The sequence below is a fragment of the Populus euphratica genome, unplaced genomic scaffold (genome assembly GCF_000495115.2).
Source record: "Populus euphratica unplaced genomic scaffold, PopEup_1.0 scaffold140.1, whole genome shotgun sequence".
Classification (NCBI taxonomy): Eukaryota; Viridiplantae; Streptophyta; class Magnoliopsida; order Malpighiales; family Salicaceae; genus Populus; species Populus euphratica.
Window position 1 is genome coordinate 119,922 of NW_011500028.1, and position 10,370 is coordinate 130,291.

Consider the following 10,370-nt stretch of genomic DNA (forward strand, 5'->3'; position numbering starts at 1 on the left):
GCAAAATTTTTTTTTTTGCCCCCGGCCCGTAATGCAAAAAAAAAAAAAAAAAAAAACTGGTTAGAAATAATCACCATGACAGAGAAGTTACTGTCAATAACTATCTCAGTTGGAAATACGCGATCAATAGAGGAAGCAGCAACAGATATTGTCCATGGTGCGACATTTCCCACCAGAGATGGATCAGGGCCAGCATTTCCAGCTGAGAATACTGAACTTACACCCAGTTGCATTGCATGAAATGAACCAATATCAGCACTTGATGAAAAGAATGGAGTCAATGGAGGGTCGGAACCAAACGAGGCCGAGATTATATTAACCCCATCATGTAAAGCGTCATCAAAAGCAGCAAGAATGTCAGCTTCTGCACAATTCCCATCAAGATTTTTGCCCCAACATACCTTGTACACTGCTAACCTAGCCCTTGGAGCTCCACCCCTAGCAGTTCCCAGTGCAAAATCAAGGAAGCTTGCATTCTTCACCATGGATCCTACTGCTGTTGAAGCTGTGTGTGTCCCATGACCAAGAAAGTCTCGAGCTGATCGATATTCTGGGTTGCCACTTGTATTTAATGACCCAAATTCTTGTTCGAAGCCTTGGAGGTAGTAACGTGCACCAATTAACTTCCGGTTGCAGTCCATTTGTGGTTCAAAATCTTCCCCTTTAACACATTTTCCCTTCCAAGAAGATGGAATTGGCCCTAGGCCTGGCTCTTCCTTGAAACTCTCAGACTCAGGCCATATACCTTAAGTATCAGCAACAAATTGATATAGATAAATACTAAACTTTGTGATACCATGTGCTTATAGGTTACATGATGAGACACTGTACCAAGGCAGATTAAAATATTACTGTCATCCATGCTATGCACTCAAATATTACATGATGACACCCTGTAAACTCTCAGTGTATACTTTATTTGCCTTTTTTCAATTTTTTCCAAGAAAAATGGTAATTTGCTTTTATTCCAGAAAAAAAATAAAGGAATGGATTGCTTTCACAAGAAGGAAGAATGAGCACAAAACCTGTATCAAAGACCCCAACTACTACATCATCACCGTAGGTCAATTGCAACGGAGTTACTTCACCGCTATACAAGGTAAGGCCTAAGAAGTCCCAGCTTCTTGTTGTGTGCAACTTTAGTACCTTGCTTCTAAAAACTGATATCACTCCTTTCGTATCTGGATGCACGTAATATTTAGTTTCTCGACCATATGTGTCCATGTTATTATCATAATTTGTTGAAACAATGAGGAAAGATTAATTCGTTACTGGCTAAGGTAGTTGCTTGGGTTGAGTTGAGCTTTGCCGAAAAACCAGAGAAACCATGCTTGTAGCTATAGAGCATGGATTGCTTAGCTTCTTCTTCACTGCAGAAGGAAATGATATAAAGGGATTGAGTTCTAGCATTATTAGAGAGGGGGTCAAGACTTGATTATTCAAAAAGTACCTGGAAAGCACATTAGAAAGGAGTTGGATGTGAGACTTTGAAGTGACCAAAGGATCGTGAAATTGGCTTCGTCCTAAATAGACAACATAAACCTACAAAAAACAAGAAGATCAAAGTTAACAAGAGACAGGATCATCATTGGAGTGGGGAGAAAAAAAGGCTGAAGCACTTTTGATTATAAAGTTACATGAGATGTGGATTCTGATTGAATAAAACAAAGAGAAAGTGAGAGAAACAGGCCCCAAAAACATTGAAGATAAGTTGCCATGTCTCCCATGGAAAAATCACATGTCTGCTTGGGATTAAATAGCATTTCATGAGCTGAAATATCATTTCAAAGATGGTGGGAATCGAAACATTGGTTATAGTGCGTGCATTTGAAGGCTTTTAAGGCTGAAATAGTACTGACATACCTTCTTGAGTCTATGATGTTATTTTCCCTCCCTTCAAAGCTATAGTACCAACACGATGAATATAAGCAACCCCTACACCTTCCCTATCTCTTTCTTTGTCTCTCTCTGTCTCTACCCCCTCCTCTTTTCTTTTTCATCACTAGTGAGGTGGACTAGTTATGCATAGAGGTAGAATTACAGCTGAAGACTACCTTCATCATATACCATAAAGAGAAATGCATGTGACCCTCATCATTCCTGATAGAATGAAATCTTTCCAGTTATTCTTTTTTCTTAGAATAATTTTAGTAGACTAAGATGATTGCTTAGCTTTGGATAGCTTCTAAAATATAATACTCAATGTTTTGAAAATTGATTTTTTGAGAAGCAAAATAATGCAACTCAGAAAATAGGCAAATAAGGTGCATACAGAGGTGTTGATTTTGCTGATAGATTTATTTTCGTTTGATAAAAAGGCACCCTAGTTTTGGAAACCCTGTAATCAAGTTAGCTAATAGTTATAGATGAGAAATTTTTTTGGATATAGGCAGTGGGAGTAGGGATTTATACTTTAAAAACACATAAAGAGATCTAGCAATCATTGAAATTCTACTGATGTCCGAGCTGCAAATGCTTCTCTTTGCGTAGAAAATTCAGGTGTCACTACAAATTCAGTCTTTTCTAATATTTTAAACCTCAGTATCTCAACTTGTTTCCTGTCCTACGAAGGTATATAGCTATGCTAGATGACTAACCTTGCATATTAAGGTATAATCCTATCTAAATATCAGAAAAAGCTTGTGTAAGTTGCTTGTAGAAGCTTTGCTGTCTACTGAAAAAAAATACTGATTTAAAATTGATTGCTTAGCTAAACTTTCGCTGACACGTTGTGTAAATGAATCCATTCTTGTTGCATAATCACAAGTTTACAATCTAAGGCCTTGGAACTTACGATTAAAGGTTCACCTTCCAATATATATCAACTTCAAATCATTAAACTTCTTCAACATGAACCCTAAGAACTTGCTTTGACAATAGGCACCACATTTCTATCATAGAATTCCATAATTGAATCTTAATGAATCATCATAATTTGATTGAAGTAAACATCTAGTTTGCTTTGTTAAGCAGGAAATTTAAGTGCAGCATAAATAATTTATCTTTCTAGGGGCATTATAATAGTTAGATGAGTGATATGTGGTTAAATCCAATCCACCTTCTAGATCTTTATCATGTCATTTGACAACAAATGCCAACTCTCCCAACTAAGCAAATCATTTCTGACATGTTCATAGGTTAGATATGCATGCTAAACCTCAATTTCGCATTGAAAAATATAAAGGGTTATTTCATTGCTATGAGAACCTGGCATGTTATATTTTACTGCTGTTTTGATGTATGAAAAGATTTTCAACAGACTTGAATATGCTGTATGCAATTGCTCACCACTGTAATAACTTCTTGTCAAGATTTCACCTATGAAGTGGCAAATAAATCACCGTGTATTATGATCGGAAAATCTTGAACATCACAGCTCAAAATGAAACTTGGTCAGAGACAACTCATGAAGAAAGGTAAAAAATCATCTTGCATTATGATCAGGAAATTTTGAATATTACAGCTCACTGTGCAACTTGCTCACAGATAACTCATGAAGAAGTGTCAATATGGATATTTATCCATAAGATAAACTTCCCTTGTTAGAATAAGGGTTGACCAAACAATACCTTATGCTTTCATATGGCCATATGCTTAAGTGAGAGTTCTGATGAATAACCTCCCAAATATAGGTAGTAATGGAAACCATATGTGCATGCTGATAGGTCTGCAGCATTCTGCACATAGAAGTTATTAAAAAGTTTCATACTTTGTAATTTTTGGTGTCAGGAAAAGAAAACTCCCCTTTGTTGCATGGAGTTTAGGTATTCAACAACTCAAGAAAGTGACGAGTCAGATATCAAAAATAACCTTTTGGCCCCAGCTCCAGCTCGACAATGATCAATCACAAAATAGTATGCTGTCCTCTTAGTAAAGGTGGGCCCAAGTTCTAATATATTTTGGAAGCGTTAGATTAGGAAATGGTAGTATATTGGATGCAAGTAATGAAGTTCATCATACAATAACTAAACTTCCAAAGTTGCATTTAGTCACTGTGTTAGTAAAAAAAACAGTGCTTTATAATTGTATGCCAATCTGTAATGTACTGATGCCAAAGTTGATAATCATCTAGGCAAAGATTATCTTTCATTTCGGATGTTTAGATTACGTTTATGATTAACAAATACTTCCACATTCTCTCCTAGTATCTGCATTACTTCAGCCATTATTGTCTGTAGAAGGCATCGAGGACTTTACTTTTGCTGGTATCTGTAATGTGTGCTTTAAAATTCTACTCTATGGCAATGCGGAATGCACTAATTACATCCCTGTTGATGATCATCTAGTAGAAATCCAGCATCATTTTTTTGCAAGCATTACACGATGATTGTGTTTGACAGTACTTCTACATTACCTTCTAGTCACTGCATAATTTCTCATTATGAATAAAGTCATTATTAGATATAAGCAGAGGATACTGACTTTGCATGTGCTGTACTAGCTGAGTGCCTTATTGTCCTCTATACATGTCTGCATGCAATGAGCAGATTCCCATTTTGGTGATTAATTAGGATAGGATAGGATTTAACATCACTTTGTTAAGTCTATGTATACCATCATAATATGATTATGACTATGATTAATTAAACTTGTATACTACTCGATCTCCAATTATCTACACAACTTCTCATTATATCTGCATAAATTGTCTTTAGTTGTAAGGCATTATATAATTCTAAGATATTGCCTTTGCATTAGAGCATCCACATGGGTGTTTGCGTATGCATGCGACTAGAAAACAGAAATGCTAAAGAACAAGTATAGTGGTCAGCTTGTTTTCATTTTGATCCATCCATCCATGTCATAGTATATGGTTATCTCCAGGGTTTTGAAGTCCGGATACAAAGAAATCAGCGGAGACCATACATGAAATTGGACCCACCATTCACTAACATTCTTTTTTCTTACATGAGTCTGATATTTCAAAGGAGTGAGGAGACCAATATCGGTCACGACGTAGGACATCTCGCTATACACTTTCTACTACGAGTCCAAGTGTCTTGCAGTATTCAAAAGAATCAGCATTTTAGCCATACTTGAAAAGGAAAAAGCGATGGAGACAGTTAAAATTCCCCTCAATATCATAGCAGCATTGGTAAACATAAGTAGTGTTATTAGTTGCCATCCATTGGATTCAATTACCTCCCGACCCATGATCAGCGAAAGCATGGTAGTTTGATTTATAGGTGCTAACAATAGAGGTTTATTCTTCCATAAACCATAATAGAAAAAAGACCCGTCCACTAATGCTGTTGTTGTCGTGCATATCCTGGACCTACTTTCTGACATCTGTATCAATTCCATCCTTTAACCAAGCATGCTTGAATCAAAGAACAATCTGGAAGCCAGGAAAGCAAGAAGTTTTGCTAACGGCCAGTTGAAAGTGACTTCCTGGGCCTTATTTTGTAACCCTTTCATTCCTTTCCATAGACACCACTAACGGTAAAGCATAACCTGCGCTCATTACTCTTTAGATAGTAACAGTGAGACACCATATACGACACACAGGAAGCATAATCTGTGTTCCTAGCAAGAACTCCTTTTTTTCTGTCAACAGATATAATTTCTTTCATACTGGTCAAAATATGCAATCTGCATTTGATGCTTTTATTCAACTTTCCATGATCAACCAACAGCATTCAAGAAGACGCTACTTCTTCCTTCACATATTAGCATTAAAATTAAAAACAAAAAATTTATGATAAATGTGCGTAAATGAACGTGTGTTCTTTCCATTTTGCCTTTTATTGAATCTCCTACTTAATAGTTGAACAGGAACTTTCAATTACGTCCTTCTTGTCATTGTGTAAAAACTAATGAAGCTCCTAAAAAGTAAGCAGAAAAAGGAACACTGGCCTCAAATTCAGCTCTTAATTAAGATGAGGAAAGAACTTAACATTAGTCATCAAATGAAACCATGGATTAGTAAATCATCATCGTATTCACTCACAGCATTGCATCATACCAACATTTAAGCACTGTTCTAAGTTGATATGTTCTTGCCCATTATAGTCTGCAGGCCACACCATCTTTGATGTTGATCTCATATCTTGGAAATCACAAGTACGCAGCATGTGATGAACAAATAAATCAAGAAACCTGAATAAATTGATCCAAACATTTTTCATTATTTCTTAAGCAAAATCAGCAGCCTTTTCTCCCTCTATGACTAAAATATATCAATAGCTTGTGGTATCAAATTCATTCATTTATTTTTTCAATTTTCAATTGATTCAATATAACCTTACCTCAAATTTGAATTTATACATTCAAAAAGAGAAAAAAGAGACATTATTCAACCCACTAAAGTAGTGATTATTTTAAAATCAAAATGATAATAATAATAGCAAAGAAATAATGGTAGGTAAAGTGGTTGCAAGTTTCTTGTATAACTGTGTTTGTGTGCACAAAATAGTGAAAAGAATGGAGAGAAGTGGGAACGAGAAAAAAATGAAAGGCGAAGCTTAACCAAAACCAGAATGTAAGGGGAAAAAAAATTGGTGCTGTACAGCGTGGTGTGGGAAGATTGAAATGCGCACTAGAAAGAAAGCTCACGAAAGCAACTACACTTGCTTGGTTTCTTTGAATATCTAAAGAAGCAAATAGAACAATACAAGTAATTATGCTCTTTGGTGGGACCATCTCCTCCATAGCCAAGAAAGAATTAGTCCCCATCTTTACATTCAATTTCAACTCATCATGCCCATAAACCACTCTCTCCCTCTTATCAACGTTGGCATTTACTCACAAACCAACTTCTTTCCATTTCACACTAGATAAAGTTGTTTTTTGAATTGTTTCCTCTGGTTTTCCTTGATTGTTCATTTGGTGTTTGGTCTCATACCCAAAAAGCATTAAAAAAATTGAGTTTTGGATGATGGATTGATTAGTTATATTTAATTATTGGTTCAGAAGCCTGGTTTCTCTGTTTATGGGTTGTTTCTTTAGTTTTTGGTAATTATGGGAAATTGTTGCTGTAGATGGGAGCTTTCTGTATACAATGCAAAATCAGGTTGGTTACTACTAATTCCGTTTCTTCTTTTTTTGTATAATTCATGCAACTAAGTATACTTCTTCATCTTCTTTCCTTCTTTATTGTGATTTTGTGGGCATCACTATCATCCTTTGATCAGAATGGTAATACTCTGTTTTCCTCTGCCTTTTCCCCTGTTTTTGCATGTCCTGTATGAACCATATGTTCCCACTTTTTTATTATGTAAAGATCTCTTGAGGGATTTTATGTTAAAATGATTGAGTTTTGATGTCAAAGATATATGAGATTGAATATTCTTTTGTTTCTCCTTTAAACCCTTGTATCTTTTATTCAATAGGTTCTACCATAGTATAATTCGCCCTCTTCATAGCTAATTTTATTAAGATCTTACATCTACATATTCCATCCTTTTACCAAAAAGAAATAAGAAATTTTTTATTTTATTTTCTTTCTTTAGTGGATAGTGGAACCTACTCTACTCACTATAGTGGTTTGATGCTCATCTCGAAAGTGTTTTTCTATTACCTGTAATGAACTAAAAAACCCTACACATTGCTTCGAAATTAATCTTTTTCTTCAAACATCTGATATTACCTTCATCTTTGCCCTTTTTTACTCTTCTATTTTCTGTTCTCCTTTCCTTGTCTTGCTTTGGGAACTTGTCTGATTCAATTTAAGGTGAGCTTTTTGGTTCCTTTAATTGTTGTCTGATGAATCTTTATAAAGCATAAGGTTTTGGTTGACCTCTCTGATGCTCTCTTATGCTGAAGAGAAGAAAATATAAGACAATTGGATTGTTATGACATCGGTTTAAACATGAAAGGAGTTGACATGGTATTTTCTCTTTATAGCATTTGATGATCATGTTCTTTTGTTGTCATATTTCCATGGTAGTCTCCCCGAAAGACCAAATTCCATCGGGAAGAACAATACAGGATGATAGAAAGCTACCTTCAAATCCTGAAGAAGTAGAAGACCTGCGTCGTGATTCAGCGGCAAATCCATTGATTGCATTTAAGTTCGATGAACTAAAATTAATCACAGAAAATTTTAGGCAAGATCATTTGCTGGGTGGAGGAGGATTTGGAAGTGTTTATAAGGGAATCATTGCTAAAGATTCTAGAGAGGAGCTTCAGCCCTTTCAAGTTGCTGTTAAGGTTCATGATGGTGATAACAGTTACCAAGGCCACAGAGAATGGCTGGTAATCTTTTGTGCTCTTAGTACTTTTATTCCTGTGGAATATCGAGTCATCAACATCGAGACACCATTTCTGCATTTCCCTTCCCCTCATTTACATGGAAAGCTTCATATTCTTCATAAGATTGATTAACAGTTTCGAGGATTTTTAGGCAGAAGTCATATTCCTGGGGCAGCTTTCTCATACAAACCTGGTGAAATTGATTGGATATTGCTGTCAGGACGAACATCGGGTGCTAATATACGAGTATATGGCTCGGGGAAGTGTGGAAAACAATCTGTTTTCAAGTATGTACTTCATCTAACTTATTTCAATCAAACAAGGCAATTATTTGCTGCGATAGTGATTCTAGAGAATGTCCTTGTTCAGAAGAGTTACAGTCGCCTATTGTTTTTTTTCCCTACCTTTAGATTTGATGGCCTTCATGTCTTCTTTTTTCGCAAGATCCTATCCAAAAGGCCTGGCTTTAGAATAATCATTAACCATTCTGTGATCACATTGTAGGGGATTTGACCGCTAACTAAGAACATTGGTATTAGATATGATAGGGCTTATATTGTGCTGAAAGCAGTTGAAAGATAAGCAATGATAAAACGCTGCCAGAATAACTTCCAGCGGCCTATTTCAGATGTCATTTTTAGGATGGTGAAGGCAAAGGAGCAGAATGATGTAAATGAGATGACATGTGATCTAGAGGTAGTTCTAATTAGAGCAGGAAGCGCCCCCTGCAAAAAATGAACATTTGAAGCTACCGAAAGGTGCTCGAGGGATTGTCAACTTTCTTTATATTATGTGGAGAGGACGTCTGAAAGTGGAAATTTTAGGCAGCATAACTAGCATGTCTAGAGTTGGTATAGCTAAATGATTCAGGCTTTTCTGGTCAAGTTGGAAGCCATGAGTTGTTCTTTATTTTTCGGCGTTTTGTTTTGGATGTCTGATACGTGCTTGTGTTTTGTTATTGCAGGAGTGTTGCTCCCTCTTCCATGGTCTATTAGAATGAAGATTGCCTTTGGTGCAGCAAAGGGACTCGCTTTTCTTCATGGAGCTGAAAAACCTGTCATCTATCGTGATTTTAAGACATCTAACATTCTCTTAGACCAGGTTCGTAACTTAAAAGCCCTGCACCTGTTGCCTGGAAAAAGCCTTTGAAGTATTTTTCAAACCGAGTTGAAACTATTGCAAGGAAGAGTTAATGTAGAAAGGCCTGGTAGATGCTATTGGAAGGAATGTTCGATCCAGTCTTGTTATAATTTCACCAACCTGAGCTCAGAATCGTTTGTTGTCATGCATATTTCTGAGCAGGACTACAACGCAAAGCTCTCTGACTTTGGCCTTGCAAAAGATGGACCTATGGGAGACAAAACCCATGTTTCCACTCGCATAATGGGGACATACGGGTATGCAGCACCTGAATATATAATGACAGGCAAGTTTCCCAACTCTGCTAATGTTATGCACAGCATTCAGAATGAAAGGGACCAATTTCCTGGCGGTCTCCGACATGCTCAAGCAAGTTAGGTCTTATACACTGCCTGTCTAATTTTCATGCAGGCCATTTGACTCCAAGAAGTGATGTATACAGCTTCGGTGTTGTTCTTCTTGAACTTCTGACAGGAAGAAAATCATTAGACAAATCATGACCAGGCCGCGAGCAGAACCTAACGGATTGGGCTCTTCCCTTGCTTAAAGAGAGAAGGAAATTGCTCAACATTGCGGATCCAAGATTAGAAGTAGACTATCCTATTAAAGGATTTCAAAAGGCGGCAATGCTAGCTTATCATTGCTTGAACCGAAATCCGAAAGCAAGACCTCTGATGCGAGATATCGTTGATTCCTTGGAGCCTTTGCAAGAACCTGAAGATGTTCCGAACAAAAACAACTGTGTTCACTGTGATTAATAATGGTGTAGCGGATGTCGAGTTAAAAGGAAAAGAAGATTCAGTGTAACTGACATGATTCCTGCGTATTTTGATTTTGCCAAGTTTTTTCTGTTTAAAAAGAGATTTTTTTTTCTTTTTTCTTTTTTTTTTTCCTTGCGTAAGATAGCTAGCTTTTCTTGTGCTTGACTAAAAGAAAATAAAGTTATGCCTTCACACCTTCCTATTTGTTGTTTTCTTTTAATCATAGGGGCAAACATGATTGTGATAGATGTTACGGAGAGTTGGATTAGTGTACAA

At 36.5% G+C, this 10,370-nt stretch overlaps 1 protein-coding gene and 1 pseudogene across 3 annotated transcripts in view; one reads left to right on the top strand and one right to left on the bottom strand.

The window, feature by feature from the left end:
- The window catches only part of UNE17 (Subtilisin-like serine endopeptidase family protein), a 4,632-nt gene extending 2,627 nt beyond the window's left edge, over positions 1–2,005 (bottom strand). The window contains exons 1-5 of one of the 3 annotated variants that reach the window (XM_011049858.1): positions 1,864–2,005; positions 1,451–1,542; positions 1,273–1,370; positions 1,026–1,181; positions 75–745 (exon numbers count right to left, since the gene is read on the bottom strand). In XM_011049858.1, coding sequence (XP_011048160.1) covers positions 75–745; positions 1,026–1,181; positions 1,273–1,348 — 903 coding nt within the window. In that variant the 5' untranslated portion in view covers positions 1,349–1,370; positions 1,451–1,542; positions 1,864–2,005. Of the gene's footprint in view, positions 1–74; positions 746–1,025; positions 1,182–1,272; positions 1,371–1,450; positions 1,543–1,637; positions 1,820–1,863 lie in introns of those variants that run through there. The other 2 variants (XM_011049856.1, XM_011049857.1) reach the window with 2 other exon arrangements.
- Positions 2,006–6,635: 4,630 nt separating this feature from the next.
- On the top strand, positions 6,636–10,370 carry LOC105142293 (probable receptor-like protein kinase At5g56460; annotated as a pseudogene).